We start from the raw sequence: 25,821 nt of genomic DNA, 5'->3' as shown, positions 1-25,821 counted from the left end.
ACAAATCAAAGAAAAAATAAACAAATTCTACTGTTCCTAATATTCTGTATGTTGCTCAAAAACAAAATATTGTTCTTCAGCATACCGTCAAAATATCATACCGGCCCATGCCTACATATAATGTTTTACACACACGCATAAATAAAACATTCAGTTTTTCAGTACTTTCCTATTTTTGGTCTCTCTCTCGCTCTCTCGTATATATGTATATATATGTATATATATGTATATATGTATATGCATACATAAAAGACCATTCAGAATCCAGTATTTGTAGATAGTGTGTACTAAATAATGGTGTAGTTTGGTGCCAGTAAGTTTGCCTGAAGTTCTGCTTAATTAGCTTTTTGGGGTGTTTGAATATTTCACTAGCTTTTTAACTTGATCAAAAGGTCTGAGTACTGCGGTATATAATGACCTAATGTGATGGATAAGATTGCTGTGGTCATTTAGCTTACCACATCTAACCTGAATAGAGACTGCAGAAAATAGCCTAGAGTGGCATTAATATTAATGGCTGGTGCAGTATTTCTCTTTGTGCTGATCCATTGGGCTCTTTAAATTAAGTCAGATTCTTTAAAGGAATGGCCTGTCATTACATCTTTACAATGAAAGGCATAATATCCTATTTTTCATGCTGACTAAAATCAACCATGTTTATTTGTCATCACTGTTTATTTCAGTTTCTCTTTTTTTCATGCATGTATTTTGTCCTTCTCTTTTTCCTGTTATCTGTTTATTTCCCAGCATTTTGTTTCAAGAATTTCTTTAATGATCTCTGCAGAATTTAAAGAAGCCTTCCTTCTGTTTGACCGGACGGGAGATGGGAAGATCACCTATAGTCAGTGTGGGGATGTGATGCGCGCGCTGGGCCAGAATCCCGTTAATGCAGAGGTTCTCAAAGTCCTGGGCAACCCAAAGGCAGAAGGTAGGACAAGACACTATGGATAATGGCTGACCTGTATAATCATTGCCTTAATATCATGTCTTATCTTGTCTTTTTCTGTATTTTATAGAATAAGATATTTCAATGCTCAACAGTATGAATTTTTGTCTGCTTGGCTGGTTGTTCAGATTTGTGCTTGCCCTGCCAATATTTTTCTGACCTCACAACAAAAATATACACTTTATTTTTAGTGGCATATATTAATTTATAAAAAAAATTATTACATCACTTACTCACCAATGAATCCTCTGCAGTGAATACGTGCCGTCAGAAGGAGAGTTCAAAGAGCTTATTAAAAACCATGTGACTCCAGTCTATCGTTAAGGTTTTGTGAAGTGAAAGGCTGAACTGTTGAACTATTGAAAAGGGTGTTTAAATTAGGGGTGCTCCGATTGATCGGCTACCGATCACTTTCGGCCGATAATCACGTTGGGATGATCGATCGGCAGTCTCTAAAAGGCCGATCTCAAAAAAACGATCTTAAGCTGATGACGCTGCCGTAAGAGGTTTGGCACAACATGCAGCGGCACCCTCAGTCTCTGTCCGGCGTGCGTGAAATCATTATAATACTGAAGGTGAGGTACTCGTCTTCATATTTCCTCATTAAATAACTTATAAGGTCATTTGAAAACCTTGTGTGAGACGTAATTTCACAAACAGCGTGAATGAATCACCGTGGGTGCGCTCTCTTTCTCTCTCAAAATACGCAAATGGCTTCAAATCACTACACATCGCGTCTGTCTATAAGCGAGCTGTACGGTGCACAGTCGACACAGGAATTGTCACTTGCACAATCGAGGCAGTGTCACATCGTCACTAAAGTTTATAAGTTGCATTTCTTTTTAATTCTTGCCAGTGCGCTCATGCACACTCGCAGCGCACACACATAATGCTAGGTTCACATTACTCCGTTTGCAGTGCATACGTGGTGCGTATTTTTTCTGCGCTCATGTGAACGGATTAAAGCGTTCACTGCACACGGTTGCTGTCCGGCAGCACGTCTGCAGCAGTGCAGAGATCGTTTCCGCACAGAGTCTGCTCTGCAAGCGCTGAATTAAAGTAACAGCGCATTGTTTGCAGTAAATATGAACATGGATTGACACGAAAATGTAGTAATTACACCATAAATGCATATTATTAAAGTCTACCGTGTTTCACAGTCAACACATAGGGCTTTTTGGCTAGGTTTAAAGGGAAAGAGCACTTTTAGATAAAGAAGGCAATAATAGATGGCAGTCATGGAGGTAGCAAAACAAAGTTCTTTATGAACTGCATGGATTGCTTGTAATAAAGATTTCAATGCAAAAGGAAAGGCGGTAGAGCTGTATATTTCGGTCAATGGTAAGTTTGTGATAACGTAAGAAAAGTAGTTTAAATGTTTTGCCAATTGCTTGAGCAACTTAATATATAAATCTAAAAGTAAAAGCATTGAATAATGTGTTGCTTATATTTATTGTGCTTAAACATGTCTGAAAGATTGTATTACTGTATTGTGTAAAAAAAAAGAAAAAAAGAATTGCAATGCTGAAAAAGCATTTTCAGTGAAAATGTTTGGATTTGAAATCAAAATGATGAATAAATATTGCGTTTGTGTTAAACAACCACGGACCAGTAGCGGACTCCTGTGTGAAAGCTGCTTCTCCTCTCACAAGAGTCACCTAAGAGGGGAACTTAAGAGGGGAAATTTTTGAACCCCATTTTCAAAAATGAAATTCAGGCCCTGAATAAATGTCTAAAAATCCTGATTGGAGTATCACTATAAATAGTTATAAATTATAAAAAGAAGGCTTTAAAAAGATCGGTATCGGTATCGGCAGATACTGCTTTCTGTGATCGGTGATCGGCCTCAAAAACCCTGATCGGAGCACCCCTAGTTCAAATGCATAAAAACATGTAGTGACAACAGCTCTAGGCTGTTATCTCAATTGACCCGAAACTCTTTCACACTAGCTCATCATTATTTTTAAGCCCTGTATTTGTGTAAGAAGTAATACTTTGCTTAACTATGATAATTATAGTAGTAGTTCTCTCTTCCTGGATAATATGGAAATAAATGCTTTCTTGTCTGATTAAAGATTTCTTTGTTCCTCAGAAATGAACCATAAATTGCTGGACTTCGAACAGTTCCTGCCCATGCTCCAGGCCATCGCTAAGAACAAAGACCAGGGCACGTTTGAGGACTTTGTGGAGGGGCTTAGAGTATTTGACAAGGAAGGCAACGGCACAGTCATGGGTGCTGAGCTCCGCCATGTTCTCACCACACTGGGTAAGCTGGCCTGGTCTCCCGAGAAGATATTTATAGCCCACTCCTCCACATCTAGGCCACTGAATTTAGACATGGTTGAATTGAACATTATGGTGTATTGGTATGTAGTGCTCTAATTGCGAAACATTTATACATGGGTTTATTTATTTTCTTTATAGGAGAGAAGATGACCGAAGAGGAGGTAGAAGCGCTTCTAGCCGGACACGAAGATGCTAACGGTTGCATCAATTACGAAGGTAAACAACTGAGTTTGATTATGCATATACGTTCATGATGAGAGCACTCACTGTTCTACGAGCCTAGTAGTTTGTCTGTACAAATAAAAGTACATTTGAATACAAAATAGATCATTGTGCTGGGAATTACATGATTGTATGAATGTATTATGTTTATGCACCACAATGGAAGAAAACATTATATGCATATGCAAGTTCTTTTAGCGAGAATCCGATCTTGAAGCATGCCGTAACTGTAACTGATCTTCCACAGCCTTTGTTCGCCACATCATGTCTGGCTGAGAGATGTCTCGGGTGTACGTCTACCTCCTGCCCTCAACATTTATAACACGTGAAGCAACAATCCATCCAGGCTTTTTTGTTAAAGCTCTCAGACGCGCGTGATTGCATAGTCCACACCAGTGGTTCTCAAACCTCTCCATGAAGTACCCCCAGCACTGCACATTTTGTATGTCTCCCTATATCTGACACACCTTACAGCAGTGATGGGCAAACTTGGCCCTTCCAGGCCACTTTCCTGCAGAAATTTGGTCAAACCCTGATAAAACTCACCTGCCTGTACCTTTCTAGTAGTCTTGAAGACAATGATTAGCTGGTTCAGGTGTGTTTGATTAGAGTTGGAGCTAAACTCTGAAGGAAAGTGACCTGGAAGGGCCAAGTTTGCCCATCACTGCTGTAAGGTGTGTCAGATATAGGGAGACATACAAAATGTGCAGGGCTGGGGGTACTCCAGGACAGGTTTGAGAACCACTGTCATATACATGCAAAGGGTAGCTGTGTATTATGTGACGTCTAGATCTAGAAAGCCTGGTTGGATGTAGTTTGAAGGTTTTGACATATGGTTGGACTCTTCCCTATCTCTGCAGCAGCCTTTCCTCTGGCTGCAGCATGCTGTCTGCATGTGGCCGTCCCTGCGACGGCTCTCAGAGTCGAAAGGGCGACTGCACTGCTTCAGACTTGAGCGCATGTCAAGGGTTGTAGCATAACAGGGTGTACCGCTTTGAAAAGCATTTCATTCAGTCTTAGATTTGTCTTTTGATATCAGCTCCCTCCCTCCCTGTGCTCACCAAGCAGTGTGGTTGCTTTTATTATGAACTAACCAATCAAATTGCAGTGGTTTGGCTGTTTTTGCTGACCTTTCTCTCCCTTTTCCTGATGGAGGCTGATCCATAACTCAACTCTACGATCTCTCATTACTGTAGCTGTGCTATAAAACCGTTTCCACTCTTGCCCTGTAGAGGAAAACCAGAAGGAGCTTCTTTAACATTTTCTTGAATCCTAGACCTGGTTAAATCTTTGAGCTGGTGGTTTAGTTGGAGCTAGCCATGATCTTGCTCTCACCCTGTTTCTCACCACTTATGAACGAGTACAACTGGGGAACGGCTTCCAACTACAGCAAAAGTCGCAGGCTAAAGCCAATTGTTCAAGGGTCGATTAGGTTATGTGAAGGGCATTTGGATGCTATTATTATTATTAAAATTATATATTTTGTAAATATGTATTAAATAATTTATATATATTATTCTAAAAAAAAAATTTTTTAGAATAAATTAACAATTTTAAACTTCATTTATTTATTGACACTGTGCGCTGTAGTTGGGGTCGATCCCCTTTTTGACACAAATTGGAAACTAACTTTGTTTTTTTTTGTTTTTTTCTACAGAACTTGTCCGCATGGTCATGAGCGGTTGAAGATAAAGACCACAACTCATTTGTTTGTCTTATTTTATATGTAATAATTTCTTTATATGCATTTTGTTTTTTTCCTATTCATTCCGTCACCTTCATTTGCTTAATGGCTCCAGTCCTTCGCTTGTGTTTGCACTCATTTGGGTATTATTATTATTAGAAGTGCCTTTATCTTCTTTAAGTTCCCATATGACTCTCCAAGAGGTCCACCTCCTGTCCTGTGGTATTCAAACCATTAAGCGATATGAAAAAGATCTCTTGTGTGCCGACTGGTCTGCAATAAAACCTCTCGATGCAAGACATTAGCAGTGTGTATGCAATATCCAGTGTATCCTCAGGCATCTCTGCTGGACTGTGCTGTAGTAGAAATGTCGTGTCTGGCCAGACTTTTAATTTTGGCCTTTTCAGAAATAAGTTACCTTTTTCAAATTGAGAAATTATGAATCGGAAATGCAATAACATTTTCATTAACTTGGAATGTTCTCACGGTCCAATAAAGTACATTTTAAACAGACACTACTTGTTTGTCTTAATTTCAGATTCTTCCAGAGTCTTGTTTTAAAGATTGTAAAAAAAAAAAAAAAAATGGTTGTAATATGTTCCCTAAATGTACAGAGCTTTGAGTCCAGTTGAACTTGCCTCTCTCCTGTTTGCAGATAGATGGCAGTGTTCTTACACTTTGATGAATGCTGAACTTGTTGAAAGTGCCCCGCCCCCCAACCAGTCTCTTTAATTGATTGTGGTTAATTGGAAAAACTCAAGCTGTCTGAAGGGAACTTCTTTTTCAGTTAGACTAATGCAATTCAAATGATCACTATTTGGTTTCAGGTCAGTGATTTAAATTAAAGGTAAACATTGTTGGCACTAAGATGTTTAGTGTCTTTGGGACTAATTTGTCTCAATTGCTTATAAGGGCAAATCTCAGGCAGACGGGCATATAGTGGGTTTTAGAAACCAGCTTTTTTTCATGCTCATCTGAATTTACAGCTGCCGTTTTTCCTTTAATTTGAAGAATCTCAATGGACATTTGAAGATTAACAATTGGCATGGCAAAACAAAGGAGCATTAGGAAATAATATACTAATTTTTGTAATTTTCATTAATACAAAAATCTATCTACCTGTCTATATAATAGTAAGTCTAATACTGTTTTGTGTATTCTTTAAAATGCTGTTCTTTTAAACTTTCTATTCATCAAAGAATCTTGAAAAAAAGAGATACCACTGTTTCCATAAAAATAATAAAAATGTTAATTGATCACCAAATCAGCATATTAGAATGATTTCTGAAGAATCATGTGAGACTGTAGGAATGACTGCTGAAAATATCGCTCTGCCATCACAGAAAAAAAATAATTAAAATATATAAAACTTTTATTAATAATTGTAATAATCCTATTTTTTAAATCAAATTTAGTGGTTTTCGTAATGCTGTCTCTTAATAACCATCTATTTATTAGTGATATATATATATAATGACATGTATAGTTTGTATATATATATATATATATATATATATATATATATATAGTTATTTTAGTATTCCCCTAACATGTTGCAAGGTTTTTGTATAGTCAGCTGTACAAATGTGACATAAAAATGAGGCAGAGATATTTTAATATTATTTATTATTGAATTGTTTATGAATAGGGAATGTTTTTGGTGTTTTGACATGTTATTTGTATCAGTGTATTTGCACATGGCATGACTTGGATCAACAACTCCTTCATGCTGTATTTCTTAGAAAAATGTATCAATACAGGTTATGAATCTGTATTAAAATTCCAATTTAAAATGTTTAGGGACACAGTTTTTCAGATTTATCATTCAAACCTTTGGCCTTTTTTATTTGATGATATTTCTCATGAAATAGCAACCTTACTGGGCTTGATATCACAGAAAAAATGTATAAAGCTAGATTTATAAATGTGTAACTTCTATAAAAGCATATTCTAAAATATAATACATACAAACTCATTGCTCACTGTGAAAGTGTATTGACCACCACGTTCCATCTCTTAAATGTGATGTAGAAATGCTACATTTGAAATATATTCTCTTTTAGTGGCCAGAAATTCAATTAATTTCTTAGAATTTTGCTTGCCTATTTTCTCTTAAATTGACAATCAATAAATCTACAATTTCTGTGTAAATAATTCTGTAACATAATGCTGATATGATATAAAATGTATACTTCCTTGTAAAGGGTAACATTTTGATTTAGATTTCAAACCAGAGTAGAGTTTTATATTGTAATCTCTTTGATCAGACTTAGAAAGGAACAACATCCTCCCCTTTAAAAAGCACAAACTCATTTCATTTATTTGTGTGATTAAAACATTGTATTTGGTTAAATTTGAATAGTCAAGAGTCTTATTAGCCTAAATCAATACATCAATGTTCTGGTCCGGCTCATATTCTTCAGACTGATTGGAAATCTATCTATCTGGTTGTAGTGAGCCATTGTGTGTAATTACACTCCTGTGTGTCCACGTGCATTAGCCATGTTTCCAATTCCACACAGACAACCAAAGCAGTCACTTTAAGTCAAATAAATTGAACAAGAAAACTTAGATTAATCACTAGCCCTGTGACGTGTGTGTACGCATATATACATGCCCGTATTGCGCTACGGCTCCGTCTAGTGAGTGAAAATTATTTTTCTTCCAGGTCCAGCCATGTGTAAATGCAGCTCAGTTCACCATAAAGCATGTTGACTAGTGAGTTTGAATATCTGGTTTTGATTGACATACACAATGGAGACAAGTACACTAACAAGTACACATGAAAATATGAGTGTGTCACTGTCCAGGATAGATATAGACATATATTTATATGCATTTTAATTTAAGTTTGGGAGTAGTGTATAATGTATGATAGTTATAATTTACACACATACAAACAGTGTGTCACATATTCTCTTGACTTATGAAAGGAATTGGTTGCGGTTATGTCTGTCGAGCCCTTCTGCTCCACATAAACCATGTCCATTTCTTTCAAGCCTGTTCGGTGTGTGTACGTAACTGTATGAGTGTGTGCGAGTGTGTGTGTGTTCATACACAGTACATTTGAGTGTGTAGAGCAGCATCATGAGCAGGTCAGTCAGCATAGATGAGGAATCCAGAGAACGTGCTGTATTTGTTGGTGTTTCCTCCGTGGACTTTCCCTCCGTCCAGCTGCACACAGACCTCATCTCCTACGTCTAAATGCAGGATCACACTGTTGGAGGCGTAGTCATAATTCTGATCAGCATCCTGGGCGATAGCGCTGGCCCTCACCTGTCACACACGGGAGAAATGAAGCCATGGTTAGAGGAAGGACACAGAGCAGATCGCAACAAGTTACAGATTAGATTCCCAATATTCCAGTACACTTGAATGATACTGAAATGTAGACGAAGCACTAAAAATATTTATAATCATTTAGTGATGACCATTAGACTAAACAGCAAAATGTGACTAAAGCACAACATCATGAAGTGTGACATTTGGAGCTTTTAAAATGACGCAACAACTTCTGACAGTGAAATTTATAATAAATAAGCACAGACTGCATTCGGTGACTTTATCATTCATTATCATATATGAGAGGAGAAATTAATAAGTATGTTTTTTGATGTTTTTAAAATAAATACAGAAACCAATATAACACCATTTTGAGCTTGGAAAGATTTGGATTTGTTAAACCTGTAGAACTTAATAGACACAATTTAATATTAGCACAAATTAATAATTTGATTTAAACGTTTTGTCATATTAATAATAATAAAAATAAATGTTTAAAATGTAAAACATTTAATTAACAGACAAAAATAATTAATTGTAATTGATTTCAAGGTCTTTCCTTCTCCTTTGTAGGAAAATTTTTTTAGATTTTTTTTTCTTCAGACTCCATATGCATTTTAAAATAAGTTAAAAAACACCATAACAATTTCCAGCTTGGAAAGATTTTTTTTTAATTAAAGAAGAGAGAATAAAAATTTTTTTTTTTTAAATATTGTATTATTAAAATTAATAAACATAATAAATACACATTTTTAAATTAAATTAATAGACAAAAATAAGGAATTACAATTGATTTCATGATCTTTCCAGTTCCTTTTTAGGGAACGAAAAAAATAGTTCGATTTTTTTTTTCACATTACAGATATTATGGCAGAAACCACTATAAAACCGTTTCCAGGTTTTTAATGTTTTGTTCTACAGAACTAAGATAGATAGATAGATAGATAGATAGATAGATAGATAGATACAGTTCCTTTTTAGGGAACGAAAAAAATAGTTCGATTTTTTTTTTCACATTACAGATATTATGGCAGAAACCACTATAAAACCGTTTCCAGGTTTTTAATGTTTTGTTCTACAGAACTAAGATAGATAGATAGATAGATAGATAGATAGATAGTTTAATTAATTATTACATTAAACTATTAAACTAATTAATATGGATTTATATATTAACATTATATATTATTAATAAAGCTAAAGGAAATTATGTATCATATGATATAAAAAGAACACATTTCTGGTAAATGTTGATAAATTGGTGCTGATGGTGCTGTGAAGGTACTTAAGACAAAAAAGGTTGGAAAATAACTGTGCTATAACCATGTCTCTACATACAGATGCTCTCTTGGATGAAAGAGGCCTTGTTTTATCATCTCTATGGCAGTGGAATGGAGTCATTATTAAATGATACTCTGACAAGGGCTGGTCGGGTTAAATGGATGGGGCTGCAGATAGCCTGCTGACCTCCACCTCAATTGAGAAAGCAGTCACACTCAGTCTCTCCTATTTATCTACTGTAGGATCATGTGGCTAGACCTATATGGGTGATGCTAAATCTGTACTATATCCCTTCCTCATATTGACCTGTTGAATTTAATCACAAGCGCACGTATCATGCAAACCGCAATGAGACTGTTTACTGGAGACTTGAACTCATTTAAATTCTGCTTGAGAGATCAGCCGTATTGACTCCCAGCAGTGGATCTGAAACTTGTTTGTTAACATTTTAAATTGAGATTAGTCATGTGGTCAGACAGACGTACATTCCTGCATAAAGATGCAATTAAAAAGGACCAATACCTGTGATAAAACAGATACAAATATACTGCATTAAAGTTTCATATCTTTGCAATACAATTTAGACATTAGCCATGTGATATTTTATCATAATTTTTTAGTATCTTAGCTCAAGTATTCTAAAAAGAAAAAAAGGGTAATGTTTTAGAAGACAGGTGTCAGATGACAGACAGTGATTGTCAGGCATTTTGCTCATTCGTGTTATAGCCACTCAATCTCTATCAGGTTTCCTAAATATATGGAGCGAGTCTATCCTAGGAAAAAAATACAATGATACGCATGGTGTCAGTAAACATCCTCATATAACATGCCATCACTCACTCAAATGCCTCTTGTTTTATTGGGTGTGTTATTCCCCTGAGAAACACCCACAACCACAGGCCACATAAAACACACTGACCCAAGACCGAGATAAACTCCTTCCCATATCTGTAATCTAATAGCCCCACTCCATTACCATCACGATACTGTCAACGTCTGCACAATGTCCTGAGTGGAGACTACCGCCATTTAGATGCTTTATTGAATACCAATCTGTATAATGATGTTAGGGAGGTTTAAAATGCAGCACTGTAGGACAAATATATCAGTTTTAAATTGATTTTGCAGAGCAGTGATAGATATTTGTCATTTGCAATTTGAAAAATACCCTTGCACGTTTTCACAAGCATGTGTAGAGACATGCAGCTTCAAAATGGACTCTATTTGCAAAAAAACAGAGACTATAATGACCAGTGATCAACCAATATTGGATTTACATTGGTTATTTTAAGTGTTCATTATAAGAACGGAGTTAAAATATTTATTTTATTTTACAACAATAAAAGGCATAACATTAACTGTGAATATTATTGATGAGTAATAGTAAAAAAAATCATAATGAAAGATGTTTTATTAATCAGAAAATAGTAATTATTATTGAACATATTAATTATAATTATTAAATATATGAATAAAATCATGATTGTTATAATAATAATAATAATAATAATAGGTATTATTACAAATGTTATTTATTACTTTAATTATAATAGTTAAATTAAATCTATTAATCAAATCACAATGAATATACTAGTACTACTACTAATGCAATTTTTGCTATTTAACTCAAATATATTTAAATAAATAAATAGGTTACCCAACCTCTGAGTACTGTTGTTGGGTCCAACTTTTAAACAACTCAGCAAATGGTGCCCTTTATCTGAGCACAATATAGATCTGTAGTTATATTAAACATCTAATAACTGATTAAGTTATTGTGTCAATATCATTTAGAATATATATCAGTCATGGCAAACTCTAATATGGCTGGATGTTTAGATGTGTAAACAATCATATTATGTCACCTGAAGATATTCATTGTGTTGTGAACAGCATTTTTGGCTTGTCCCTGTTCAGTCTGCATCAAACAGTTGTGTTGGGTTGCCAGTCCCTGGAGAAACCCCTATTCCAACTATATCTCACATAAAAACTTTTTTTTTTTAAATGAAACAACTACTCAATCTTTCACATCCAGATCTAACACCCACACTACAGTGATCTACACAGTGGACCGGTCAATAATCTAAATATTGAGTGGGTGAATGAATACTGTCATTGGTAAGTGTGACTGAATACCAACTAGTGCAACAATGATATTTTCTTTATAGTACACATCAAAGTATGTCACATCTGAATTATTTTTACTGCAATGACACAATGACTTAATAAAATAAAATAAAAATACCATAAAATTGAGGGGGTCAATATGGTGTGCGCATCATTCCACGTCTGACAGTGACGGCCTGGCCTCCTCTCCCTATCAACGCACAGTGTACGTCATTCTTCTCATTATTTTGGCTAAGTGGGCAAAGGGGCAGTTTCTCCCTCCGGCATACCCCTGTGTTCGATACGACAATGCGAGCGGTCACTTTAATTAGCAGACATCCGGCAAAGACCATTTAAGACCTTTCTTAGCTTCCATTGATTCTCGTCTTGTATTTTTGGGATCAGTTACACTGAATCTGAGCGCCCGGGGTTTAGACATCTCCCTCAAAGCGTGCTTGTTAGATGCTTCCCGGCATTTATCAAATATAAGTGATATGAAAGCTTGTCTTGGAGGGAGAGGGAGAGAGGCATTTTAGGATTACCGTTGACTGCACTGGAGATGGATATTGACATGAGAGCCGACTACTTGTGAAACGCCACGCTGACTTGATCTCAGCGCCGGCTGTGAGCAAGGACTCTCGGGCCTGCTGGGGGCTTGTTCTGCCAGGCCTTTTCATTACAGGGAGGGGAAGGATGGAGGGGGGCACATCTGCTGCAGCATTTTATACATAACCAGAGCCGAGGAGAAAGACAAGGGTTTAAGGAGAAAATAGGAGGGGGAGGTTCGGATAACAGTCTGATCAAGCAAGGCTATTTTGTGAGAGCAGCGAGATGCAAGGGTATATGAAGTCTTGTTTTTATCAGTGGTGCCATGCTCCAGCGGTAATAAAACTGACAGGATTCATTCTCTGTGATATACAGACCTCTTCGAGCGGAGACAATGGAAAACTAGCTCTTAAACTTACCTAAGGGACTGAGCACATGGGAGGGGAGGGAAAATCCTTAAGCAAAAAAAAAAAATGGAACATTTATTGAATAGCTCCGTTATGCCTCAAAGGGAGAATAAAATTTGTTTCGCTTCTTAAAAGAGTTATGCTTAATTGGCATACTGTACAAGCGTGGCATTGCATACTAATACTAATAGTGCACACTATAACAGCGGTTACAAGCTCTGTGAACATAGGTTCAATCCTGTATGGGTATAATCAACTGGTTAAAGGGTTAGTTCACCTAAAATGTACATTTTGTCATCATTTACTCACTCTCATGTCATTCTAAACCATTACAACACAAAAGAAGATGCTTTGAAAAATGCTGGGGTTCAAAACAACATTGGTCCCTATTGACTGTCATTGACTTAAAAAACACCCATCTTCTTTTATGTTTTGCAGAAGAAAGAAAATAATCTCATACATGTGTGAATAAATGATGTCAGAATTGTCATTTTTAGTTGAGCTATCCCTTTAACAAGTGACACCATGTAAAATGTAATGAGTATGTCACCTATGCATTCCATTTTACTTATTTTTAATCAGTTTATATGATTTCCCTTAAAACTATTTAGCAATTGACTATATGCACGGTTACTTCCTGGTCTTAGATAAGTCAGCATTTCCGGTCAACTGTCAAAATCAACTGTGCTATAACGGGAGCGCCCTTTGCTCGGTTTCTCTACATAATCCATTCACAATATGAAGAAAAGTTTTGTTTGTATAAGAGGACCAAACATCCATGTGTACAGTTACAGGAATGACCTCTGTGGAATGAGCGTGAGCGTAAAAAATTAAGTGAGTGAATCCGCTCAGAGCTGGGCATTAAGTGATTCAGAATAAGTTCAGAGTAACAAAACTACAGCAGTAACAAGTCTGTTGGCTGAATATATTTAGCAGCTTCTAGTTAAACTTAAAAATTGAGTTTTTAAATTAAATCTAAAAATATTTCAAAATATTTAATGGATTATTATTTAATTGTTATACCATTAATAATTGAACTTTAATTTGTAGTTAATTAGTTAAGTATTTAAATAATTTACCCTTCTAGGCTGTTGGTGTCTGGGCTTATTTATTAATTTTTTTAATGACATGAGACTTTGTTATAATATTTGTTCTAATAGTAATTTCATAATAAATCCAAAAGCAAGACATGAAAAAACTAGGGAGTTGAAAGGGCAACTGAGTTAATGAGTGATCCTCTGCTGTCATCTACTGGTTATAATGGTAATTTCATTGTAATTTCATCTTAAAAGTCTTTGTTTTCTGCCAGGAGACATTTTTGGCACATTTTTTCATGTCATCTTTATGAATGAAAAGTGAAACTTTAAAGTGAATTTTACTGCACAGCCGCAGAGTTGAGAATTAATAAAGGTTTTAAAATATTATAAGTGTTTTAAAAATGTGTTCAAGACTATGAAGGTAAGTCATTGATTATCAATATGGTGTCGTTTATGAGATAGCATCGCTAGCTTGCTAACATTAGCCTAAACAGTTACGATACACTGTAAAAAAAATTCCGTAAAATATACGGTAAAAAATGTCCTCTTTTGGAAGACCAAACAAAGTAGTTTCGCTTTCGCAACACAGCGGCCTAGCGTGAGGGGAAGTCCCGGCTTAGCATGCGCTGAGGCCGGGCTAGCGTGAGCTGAGGCGGCGGGGTCGAGAACGGCGCGCCCGGAGGCTGGACTCCGCTTCGTCCACGGTGAAAGTTGATGTATTCCCTCAGCGACCAGCACAGATTAGCTCTAGGCATGACGAAGCGGATATCGTCCTCTTTTGGAAGACCAAACAAAGGAGTTTCGCTTTCACAACGAAGCACACAGCGTCTTCACGACATGGCTGCAGTGTCAACAAAACTACAGTGAGACTAAAAGTTACGCCTTCTTTCTTTGCGTGAACATTTGGGAGGCGTTATGCAAATCTTCTCACATAGTGACGTAGATATGTGATGTGGGGGGCGTGTTAGAACGAGCCGTTTTAGGTAGGTGTGGCTGACTCTGAACTTTTATAAAGAATATCTCTTTGGATTTGAGACTTTAGTCTTTGCAACTTTGCAGATCTTCTTTATGCACCAAAAGATTGTAACACCCCAAAGAGAAAGGAAAAATTTAAATCGCATCATATGACCCCTTTAAATTTACAGTTAAATACTGTAATTTCATTAACTGATATAATGTTAATATACCAACCTATTGAAGTACTGAAATCTGTTTTGTACCTTTGTAATACACTGATAATGAGAAAGTCACATGATGAACCAAAGCCCATCACAAGCAGTTTTTAACATATATAGAAGGTGCACAGTGTCATTCACACAAACACCAAACCCCATCATGGTAACACACATGAAACTGAAATAATGCAATAAACATTCATTTAACAACATTAGGTGTAACACACAATCCTAATATACAAAACTGATAAGAAAAAACTAAGAAGAAACATAGTTATTTCAACAAAAAAAAACATCAAATTTGAAATGTAACAGGGATTTCTGGGAATGTCAATTTACGGTCTTTTTCACTTCCAAAAACGGTATACTACTGTATAATTTATGTCCAATACATGTAATGTCCAATACAGTTTTTCACCGTATATAGTAGGGGAATTTACCGTTTACCATTTAACAGGTTTTTACTGTAGCATTCTTACTGTCTTTTACCGTTAAATTCATGGTCATTTTTTACAGTGCAGAGTTTAGTTGTCAGCAGTTATCATTATTTACGGTATTGCAATTAATTTGTTTCTTAGTTTCTGACAAGAACAAGGCAGGAAAGATTTCTGTGAGGGTCTCAAGAGTCTCTACCTATATATACCACAACATCAAATGACACTTCAACGGAAGTTTATGAGCTGGTTTATTTATGCGGAAGTTCTAAAGAACGCTCCGTGCATATGGTCAATTAAAAGGCGTGCAATTAGAGATCACCACAATTAGAGATAACCAAAGACACTCATTATATTTCTACTGGACTATGTACATGTCACTGCACTGGGAGACATTTATTAGAGCAGGTACTGGTCATTAACAGACAGGCGATGGCATTTTTAACACTAGCGTGTGAAAGAGTTCGACCTTTTGGAGGTCTATTAAAAGAGCGTGTGACAGGTGAAAAAGGGGAAAAAGAAATGGATGAACGATTAAGCAACAGTAAGGACAGAATGTAGATTAGTCTACTTTGAACAGAGGTTCAGACTAAGGTTTGGGAACCTACATCGAAGCTGAGGGACCATAAATTAAAAGATTAACAGCTCACAGCACGTTAATGATGAGGAAGAAGCATGTAGATGCTAAATCAGAGATGATGTATGACCCTGGTGTCATATTTTGACTCGCAGTAGCATTAAGGCAAACAAACCATAATTCTACAAGCTTGATAAAAGCGCCACCAATAACGCTAGCAGCATCAAATCCTTTTACCAATCTCTCCATATGTTTATAGAATATATACAGAATAAAAATTAGAAGTTATTATTAAATGATGTGCGATTTTTGACCCTAACGACACTGGGATGGGATCTGACAAGTAAAAATCTGTTCTTGCATATAGAATTCCCTTCGGTTGTAGCAGATGCTGTGATACAGTGGCTAAATGCACAATGATGAAATTTAATTATGAATCTCCTTCAGTGGGCAATATACCAAATTAATTACAAGAAAAATGAAGATGACCTCATTAAATATGGAAGAGGCCATTATTATGATCACACCACTAATCCTTTCCATCTGTAGCTCAACAAATGAATTATTGTAACAAAAAATTACATATTCATCTACTATGATATATTGGTACAGTTTAAGTACAGATAAACAAAAAAAATTACTAAACATAAACAAAAAGGCAGTGAAATATGGGTCACTCTTTAGTTAGTGACATGTTTTAAATGTCACATCTTAAATATTTTTCCTGTCACATCTCATTTCCACCATAAACAAATCAGACATTGTTTTGAAAGCCTCTTTTTTTTCTAAAATGATGTAACAAATTATATGTGTTATAATGTATATATTATATATTCAAATATATATTGTTATATATTTGTTTATATATATATATATATATATATATAGTGTACACTGTCAATAAAACATTTACTGAAATTGTCAATAACATTTTTTAATTCAATTTAATTACAAATTCTAATTAACTTGTAGAAATTGTAAAACAGAGGGGAAGTCAAAAAGTCTGGGTGTGTGACACCCAGAATAGTTAAGTCAAATTTTGACCATAATGAAAATTGAATATAATCTATTGTTTTTAAAAAACGTTCTCTCTAAAATCAAGAAAAAGTCATGTAATTGAATCATCATCCCTATAAGACAGATTTAAAGGATATCAAAAATTCTTTAGTTTTCAGTCCTGCTGACCTGTGACCTTTCTATGATTATCCACCTACATCATTTCCATTTAAGGTGGTACCAAAGAGTGCTAACTCACAATCATTCAACAGTGACACTCTCACCACACTCCTGGGACACTTTAGCCTCACACGTCTGAGGTCCGACAACGAGCAGACCATCACAATAGCACCAGTCGGTATCAAGAGACCAGCTTTCACTATCTGTCAAAACCACTGCACAGACAATGATCAGCCAGATGGTCACACGGGCCTGCAACCAAGTATGGCAACATGCATGCCACACTCTAGAGGATACCTGAGATACTTTTTTTCTCTTAATTAGCACCCTAACATTCACAGACAGTCATAATTAGCAAACAAATGCTAATGTCAGGATCCAGTCTTTTTATCTTTAAGATGCCTTGTTAACCTGTCAAACCATGACATGTTTGGTGCTTCTCCATCTGTCTGTCGCTCTGTATTCATTTTTGTCCATGCGTACAAGCCTCCCAGAAGTATCGTCACTCTGCCCACTGTCTGCAGCTTTCTATTAAGCCATCTATCTTCCTTTCCTTCCTTGATCTTTCTGTCAACCAGCCTGGGTGATTCTGCCATACTTTTAACTGTCATGGCTACACTTGCGTCCTTCTCTCAGTCTGTCTTACAATTCACTTGTGCACTTGAGCTTGTGAGCCACCCACTGGGGTGCCATACTGAACATGGCCACAACAATGAAGATGCGAGATGACTGTGTCAAAACTTGTTTTCAAGATGAAGGATCAAAACTATGATATATTTAACTGCTTATTTTTTCTATTTTGGTCTTGTTCCTTTACAGTTTCTCCTGTAAAATAACATATTTGTGAGTGTTTCTTCAACGACTTTTATTGATGTGGGCTTTTAAAAATTAAATTCCCTTAAAACACACTTTTCTCACTAGTTTAATTCATTTGTCTACTTACAATGTTCAATATAAAATATAAGCATTACAATTATCAAGCTTATTTTAGGTCATAGTTCTAAAAAAATAATATTTTCATATTTTAATGTTGAAAAGGGTAAAGCAATAAACTCTATACACTCTAGGCATTAGAATTTTTTTTAATGAAAAATTAATTGCATTTTTTTTTCTAATAATACAGATTATCATTCTTTTATGATTCTGAAGAAAAAGATTATTTCAGTGAAAAATCCTAAAAAATATATATATTTTCTTAAGTCTATTAAAAAAAAAAAAAAGATGTATGTGAATCAAAATATGTACACAAATATGTAAATCAAAAATTGCCTATAGTAAAAGTTTACATAAAATATTCTGCATTTTAAGGTAATATGCAGACCACTGAAACAGTACAAATGTTTATTAATCTGAACTAAATAATTGTTGAACTTGCTCCTAAGGATTGTTACTTGTTTCATTTCTGAATGAATCAACGTTTTTGAATTAATCAGTTGAAATGAGTGATTCAATGTGTCACTCATAATCACTTGTTGTCACCTACTGGTGTAGCGGAAGTATCTGTGACACAGTTTTTTTTTCACATGGGATTCTGAATTAAAATTGTGATCTCTTAACGAATAATCATGAAGCTGCTTCATAAGCTATAACACAGAGAAAAAGAGAAAACATGTTTTAATAAAATTTTACCTAACAGTGCTTTTAGTTGAAGAAACACCCTTATATGTATATTCGTAGAAGAGTCTACATCCATTCATGAGTCAAACTGCACAATGGTGATTCTCCACTCCAAAGCCTTTGAATTTCTGTGAACTCTGTATTTCGGAAATTGGCCTATAATATTCAATAGACATGGCTGTTTGAACATCATTTTGTCAGCATTCAAAAATAACCTTTTACAAATTAACATAAACCTCCTAATCCCAACGGACCATTGTCTGCTTTCAGATGACACATCTGAGAATTCCAGTCTCTCAGCATCTGTCAAAAAAATCTAGCATCTTTTTCACTTTTACATGCTCTGTATTTTCCATAGGTAACTGCACAAATCAGCATCCTATGAGTTCTTTAAAATCTTAAAGGCTACAAAAATGGAGCATCACAAATGGACTGCTAACTGTATTTTAGGTGCTTGGGGAAGTGTCATTCCATTTGCAGTTTATTTGGTGTAGTGAGCAGTTAACCCACACATTTCTCTATTACATTTCTGGTCCTACAGAGGAGTGAAGCAGTGCCACCTGATGTGCTCGAAATGGACGTAATTGAGTGGACCGAAAAGATAATTAATGAGCAATCAATGAACATGCAATAGAAGGGGGCGCGTATAGCATGCGGGGGGATTCAATCTAAGAGTTATGAATGATTTAACAGGGGAAGCAGACTTGCATGACAATACAAAACTGTACAGGTCAGACCAATTTAATCTACTATGTCTATAATCAATTTTACAGGTGGTCCACTATATTAAACCAGAGTTTTGTTTCTTTAGTTTTTTTACAACATAACACCAGGCTTTCATTGCACAGTGAAATACAAATAAACGTTCATAAAAGAATATGTTACGATTGCCTGTCAAATAAAAAGGTCCAAGAGTGTGTCTTGATATACAAAGGTCATACAGTAATTTAAAAACACTACAGATAAACCTTTTCTTGTCTTGCTCATTTCCTGCCTTCAGACTTTAATTAATGTCAATGAATCAATGAATGACTAAATGTGGAAATATTTTGTACATTCATTATTTAACTGGCAGTAGACCACACCATGACAGCTCTGGCTGCTGAGTCGTATGACACATTTTTAGGTGATGAGTGAGATGTAAATATGATGCTATTAAATTGTCAAAACATATGGCAATGCAACTGAGATAGTTTGGACAAACAGATAGGATATTAATGTCACAATTTTCCTTTTAGTCTTCTCCTGGTCAGCCTTGCAAAACAATACATCTGCGTCCAATTTGCTTCCATGTTATTTAGTGCGATGGTAATCAATTATATAATTCAATATGACTTTTAATAAGAAAAAAGTTCATAATCCAACTATTCTGACTCCTCTAAATGAAGTTGACCTTAGTGGTGAAGCTCAATATAGTGAACTGAGGAAAGAAGAAACTACTTCCTACATTTGACTGCACACATAATGTCTATAATAAAGCCACCAAAATGTAATTCTTTCATCATTTACTCACACTCATGTCATTGCACACCTGTATGCATGTTTTTTCTTCTGTAGAACACAAAGGGGATATTTTGATAAATGTCTCATGTTTTTTGTCTCTACAATGAAAATCAGTGAGGTTCAGTGTTGTTTTGGACCCCAATGACTTCCATTGTATGGACCAATCAGTTGAAACATTCTTCAAAATACCTTCATTTTGTGCTGCAGAAGTAAGAAAGTCATACAGGTTTGGAATAACATTGGAGGGTGAGTAAATGATTACAGCATTTTTCGTTTTTGGGTGAATTATCCTTGAGCCAAAGATTTCATTTCAACCACAAACAATGATAAATTCTTACCTGTCCGTTCTTCTTGAGGTCTGCCCACATACTGGTCCCATCTCCTCCTTTCATCAGGACATGGTATGTGAAGAAGTAGATACCAGGTAGAGGGCATGTAAATTTTCCAGTGCTGGGCTCATAGTAGTTGCCAACATTGGTCACCACATCATCAAACTTGAGCACATCAGTGCCTTCATGTTGCTTGCGCAGGCCTGCGTAAAACGCAACCTTAGGGTTGTAGAATGACGGCACGTAACCACCAGGCCCAGGACCTGGGGGCCCTTGTGGACCTGGCTCTCCAGGTGGTCCTCGTGGACCAGGTGGTCCTGTGATTCCCGGAGGTCCCCGATACCCAGATTTCCCTTTCCGGTTTGGAAAATCAGGAGGTGCGGGTGAAACAGCCGTTAGCTCCTGGCCATGAGATGTGGTGTAGGGGTCACAAACCATCCGACAACTTCCTAGCATTTCATAATGGCTTCCTGCGTTGCCAGCTCCTCCTCCTTTAGTGGTGTGGACCAGTAAAGGGATGGTGACCAGGAGAATCAGAACCATGGCCACACCCACGGCTGCTCCTATGACACGCTTGCGACGACTGAGCCGGGAGGCAGCAAGCGTTAGAAAGTCCTCCTCTCCTTTAGATGGAATGGTGCCCGCCAGCGTGAAAGGGGGAGAAAAACTCGCTAAAGTGTGAAATCAAATGTATGTTGGGGTACAAAATAACAGCCAAAGAGCCACAGATATCTATAGAAGAATAAGGCCAGTGAGGAGAAGGATAGCTGATGAATTTATGGTTGAGACAAGGAGACCAAGAAGAGCGTGGAGCATACAGAAAGGAGAGGGTGCAATGGGACTAGTGGTAGGACAGAGTGGAGAGCCACAGGAAGATCTTGAAGAATGAAAAGGAACAGTGGAGGCTGCAACAGAAAGGTGTGGCACGGAAAAGAATGATTAAGAAAGATGATTACGGGAACACAGCTTATGGTCACCTATTATTTGGGAACACTAGCAATACAATGCAATATGGTGTTTTTAAAGTGTTGGAATTTCTTTGTAAATAGCAATACAGATCTTTTCATTCATCCCCTTGTTTGTTAACATTAAATATACAATGAATTCTCCAATACACAGAAGATGCTTTGAGGTTTTCTTTTGCATTAAGTGAACAAAAATGAACTGTTTTTGGTTTTTCCACTTCAAAGTTCCTGGCCACCTAACAAAAGATGTGCAATTGAGCAATTGCAAAATTCAGTTCATGAGAACCTAGACGAAATCATAAAGTTATCTGCTTGCAAAACAAAATTCAAATCAAGTCCAACCAAATACCTAAAAGATGTGCCAAAACAATCTGTCATCCAATGTTCCACGTTTCAAAATAAACTGATCCCACACAATGAAATTTGTCCAACGCCCTGCATCAAAACCTGATGAGCCACAATGTATTGATCCTTCAAAATATTATTATTATTTGTTTTTAAGTTGGAAGTATGGAAGACCCCTGTAGTCGCTCTGGCGGGGCAGGGAAAATTCCACAGAAACAGAACTAGAGGAGGAAAAACACAAAAAGACAATAAGAAATATTTGTGAAGGCTATATTTCATGTTATGTATGTATACACACACATATATATATACATACATACATACACGTATTACCAGTTTTATCCTTGATTAAACATGCTGAAAGTTTTTTATTTATTTAGAATTAATCATATTTAACATTATAATAATAATATTTTTTAACTTATTATTATTTCTTACAAAATGCATCCAAAACATATTTATTTATTTATCTATCAGAATGACCACTGATTTTCATAGCGGCCAACTGGCATAAAATTTTTGCTGCAAAATGTTTGTCCTAATCAGGAGAAATACGCACAAATAAACATATCAATTATTAAATCAATACCATAAAAATACATTTTTTTATACATTCAGTGAAGCGCGCGAAATAACACCTGTGAAAGTAGCCTACGACACAAGTGCGCAACTTCAAGTACACTAAAAAAAAAAGGCATTAAAGAGACAATTACCTTCACTTCAATGTTTATTGAAGATCTTTAGGATTAAAAAGCTTCCTCTGATGTTTGTCCTTTCATTTGCTGAGCTCCGGAGCAAATTAAAGCTGAATGTAATTCATGCGCATCTTCAGCAGACGAAGCCTCCTCTCTTTACTCCAACAAGAGACTGAATCGCAGAATAACTTAATTAAGTTGCGGCTATCAGCACTTCTGACCTTATTTATTCCACAGACTGTTACTGACTGCACGCCTGAGTTAAACTTCCGCTTTTGTCGTTCGTTCTGTCGAGAGAAATAATAAAGCAGCAACAGCGCTGGACTTCTGACTCCGACACCTGTGAGATTTTCACTCCCCACACACTCACACTGTCCCCTTCTTCCATCCGGTCGACTCCTCCCTCCATCCCTCCATCCCTCCACCCCATCTCGTCCTCGCTCGCTCCTCTCACTGGCTCTGTCTCAAACGGCACTGAGCTGCCTACCTAGAACGCGCGTGCGATGCCCAAAGACGCTGGCTGACTCGGCTGCAGCACACTTGGTTTGAGACACAACCGTTGTGTTTTTCCAAATTATTCATCATTTAATGGGGGAAAGTGGTGTAAATGTTAATCGTTTATCATGTCAGCAGTCTATATGTTGACTAATGCTTTTAAAAACAAGCCATTTTATTAACAAAAAACTCTTGTGGACGACACAGAAAAAAAGGCTGGGGGAAGCATCTCTATAGGTTTGGGTTAAAGATGGAGCACTGTGACTTTTCGAGGCCATTGTGTGTGTGGCTCGATTTCTCTAGCTTGCAGAGCTCATTAGTGAAAGACACTGAGACCACTGTGCTCTCCCTCGCTCTCTTTCTCTATCTAAATTGGATTATTGAATCAAATCTATCAGCAACAAACTAACAGATATATTACATAGACCTAGAACAGCTGACAAATAGGTCTGTTATGATGGATTTTTAAAAATGTCAATACAACATTAAAACGGACCCATATGAAATAGGCTAAACGAACACATTCACACAGAGTTTGCATAGCACCTTGCAGTCAGTTTGAATGCTAGTGTTTAAATATTGGGTCTGGTAACAGATCCATTGAGAATTCATTGTAACTCGTCCAGTCTGCCTCCCCGTCAGACTTAATCACACATCTGCATTTTTAAAGTTTAATGGTGGAGGTGGTAGTGTGTGGGGTGTGAGTGTGAGTGTGAGTGTGAGGGGGGGGGGGGGTGGGGGGGGGGGGGGGGGGGGGGGTACATATTGACAGCTTTTATTTCTTTTTTTTCTCCATCAGCCACCCCTCTCTGCACCTCATCCTCCAATATGACCAGTGCCAGAAGAGAGAAAAACAAAAGAAGTGCACAGAGAAAAGAACGGTCTGGAGAGAAAGGTGCAGAAAATGCTCTTCAAGTAAGAAGTATATGTGTGTTACAGTGTTGAGTTAAACACTATGTCACTCCCACCTCATGTGCCAGTCAGTCTCTTCCATTAGAAATACACACACACACACACAGTGCGGGTTTAACCACAATGGATGTATAATCATCGCCAGGAGACATAGGCAATATAGTGAGAATTGGATTTTTAGTGGCTGTTAAAATATTACTGAGATGATTAATATTAAAAAATGCACGTCTCTGAGCTGTCTGTCATTCGCTCTTCTTTTCAGGTCTCGTTTCACCATTCTGTCTCTCGTTTCTCTTTCTCGTGTAATGTAGTTGAGCCAGTGACCCCAAAGCATCTGGCACAGTTTACCCCACAGTTACCATTTTGGTAAAAATTCTTCATTTAATAATCCACTGCCGGCTTTAGTCATTCTTTTTTTGTCATGCACTAAGCTAGGCTTGAGAATTGTTGCATCTGACTCATTTTAGCCTTTAGATGATGTTCCTTTTTCTGTCATTGATGATGACTCAAGCAGACTGTTGATGGTTGTTTCATATCATGCATCTATAGATCGCTGTTTGGCTTTCATCGACTGTTGCTTGACGTACAACTGTCGAGAGTTGTATTGAATGACACTGGGGAAGCAATATCTGGACAGTTTCCTTGGAAATAAATTTAGTTCACAGTGTTGTGGAAATATTGTATGTGTCAGATCAACCTAGTACGGCACTATATGGAGTATGAGAATGAGGCAGGGACAACGTGATCCAGTGGATGTTCACCTTCAAAGTCCCTCTTTGTATTCAATCTGCAAGAGAAATGTGTCACAAGTTAACCATTTAGTGCATTACGCACCGATAAATGTTTCAGACAAAAAAATATATATTTTGTTTGGTTTGTTTAGCTACTATCACTCCAATCAAATATGTCAAAATATAGATCCACCTCAAAGAAACAAATAGAAAAGCAAATGTGAGATTAAAATAGGAATTAAAGTCACATTGTGTGATATAAAGGCACATTTCAAGATATCTGTCATTGTGAAATATACATTTACAGTTGTGAGATGTAAAGTCAGAATTGCTTTAAAACATATCTCTAGAGAAAATGGAAGGTAGAGCACATTGAATTGTGGGATACATATTCCATACAGTGTGCTCTGATGTACACTGTGCAGTTTGGGAAGTTTAGAAGGCATTCCATGCATATAGAAAATTTGCTTGGTGTGCACTGTATACTGTACATATTATACACTACAGACCTAGTAAGTGCATTCTGTTATTTAAAAAAAATCTCTTCATTGTCTTTATTTTCAGTTCATCTATATATTTTCCAACACTAAATTGGTGGAAAATAATAAGAAAACCGCATGCATTCTCCACATGAACACATACAGACTCACTAATCGTTACCAGACACAAGATCCCATGAGTGTTGCTGTGACACATATTGAAACATGGATTATGTGCATAGATCCGCCCGTGTCTCTGAGTAGGTGTGAAGAATGATTTATACTCCGTTATTTATGTTAAATTTTGGATGATGAGAATACCGGGTAGTAAAAAGAAATTAGAACATGAATTAACGCTCGGTTAAACAGGAAATATTGACAGAGTCTCCCAAATGGTCAAAGGAGAGGTGACCTGACCTCTGCCCTGGAGGAAAAGAATGGATCTTGATCTAAAATATAACAGCCTATAGATCAGTGCCTCTGAGGGTTATGGTGTTGGAAAAAGATTAATAAAACATCACCAGGTGCTAAGTCAAAGGCCTTTTGGACTTTCACACTGTTTCAGGAACAAGGTATAAGTGAAGAAATGGG

The 25,821-nt window shown here is 36.5% G+C and overlaps 2 protein-coding genes across 5 annotated transcripts in view; one reads left to right on the top strand and one right to left on the bottom strand.

Annotated features, from left to right (window-relative positions):
- LOC107586536 (myosin light polypeptide 6) overlaps positions 1 to 5,647 on the top strand; it is a 10,808-nt gene extending 5,161 nt beyond the window's left edge. For 2 of the 3 annotated variants that reach the window (XM_016273957.1, XM_016273958.1), the window contains exons 3-7: positions 785 to 928; positions 3,039 to 3,212; positions 3,371 to 3,448; positions 3,702 to 3,744; positions 5,112 to 5,647. In XM_016273957.1, coding sequence (XP_016129443.1) covers positions 785 to 928; positions 3,039 to 3,212; positions 3,371 to 3,448; positions 3,702 to 3,730 — 425 coding nt within the window. In that variant the 3' untranslated portion in view covers positions 3,731 to 3,744; positions 5,112 to 5,647. The remainder of the gene's footprint in view (positions 1 to 784; positions 929 to 3,038; positions 3,213 to 3,370; positions 3,449 to 3,701; positions 3,745 to 5,111) is intronic. The other variant, XM_016273956.1, reaches the window with a different exon arrangement.
- A 1,786-nt stretch (positions 5,648 to 7,433) lies between these two features.
- Positions 7,434 to 22,104, bottom strand: LOC107586535 (complement C1q-like protein 4). Of its 2 annotated transcripts, XM_016273955.1 has the most exons (3): positions 21,923 to 22,104; positions 20,618 to 21,279; positions 7,434 to 8,414 (listed from the first exon to the last, which is right to left on the bottom strand). In XM_016273955.1, the coding sequence occupies exons 2-3, from the start codon at positions 21,149 to 21,151 to the stop codon at positions 8,235 to 8,237; spliced, it is 714 nt and encodes a 237-aa protein (XP_016129441.1). In that variant the 5' UTR covers positions 21,152 to 21,279; positions 21,923 to 22,104; the 3' UTR covers positions 7,434 to 8,234. The 2 variants fall into 2 exon arrangements, with proteins under 2 accessions (XP_016129441.1, XP_016129440.1); XM_016273954.1 differs by having other exon boundaries at positions 20,618 to 22,104.
- Between the last annotated feature and the right edge of the window lie 3,717 nt (positions 22,105 to 25,821).

The sequence above is a fragment of the Sinocyclocheilus grahami genome, unplaced genomic scaffold (genome assembly GCF_001515645.1).
Source record: "Sinocyclocheilus grahami isolate Dianchi unplaced genomic scaffold, SAMN03320097.WGS_v1.1 scaffold83.1, whole genome shotgun sequence".
Classification (NCBI taxonomy): domain Eukaryota; kingdom Metazoa; phylum Chordata; class Actinopteri; order Cypriniformes; family Cyprinidae; genus Sinocyclocheilus; species Sinocyclocheilus grahami.
Note: the sequence above shows the minus strand (reverse complement) of the source record. Positions and strands in the feature narration are given on the sequence as shown.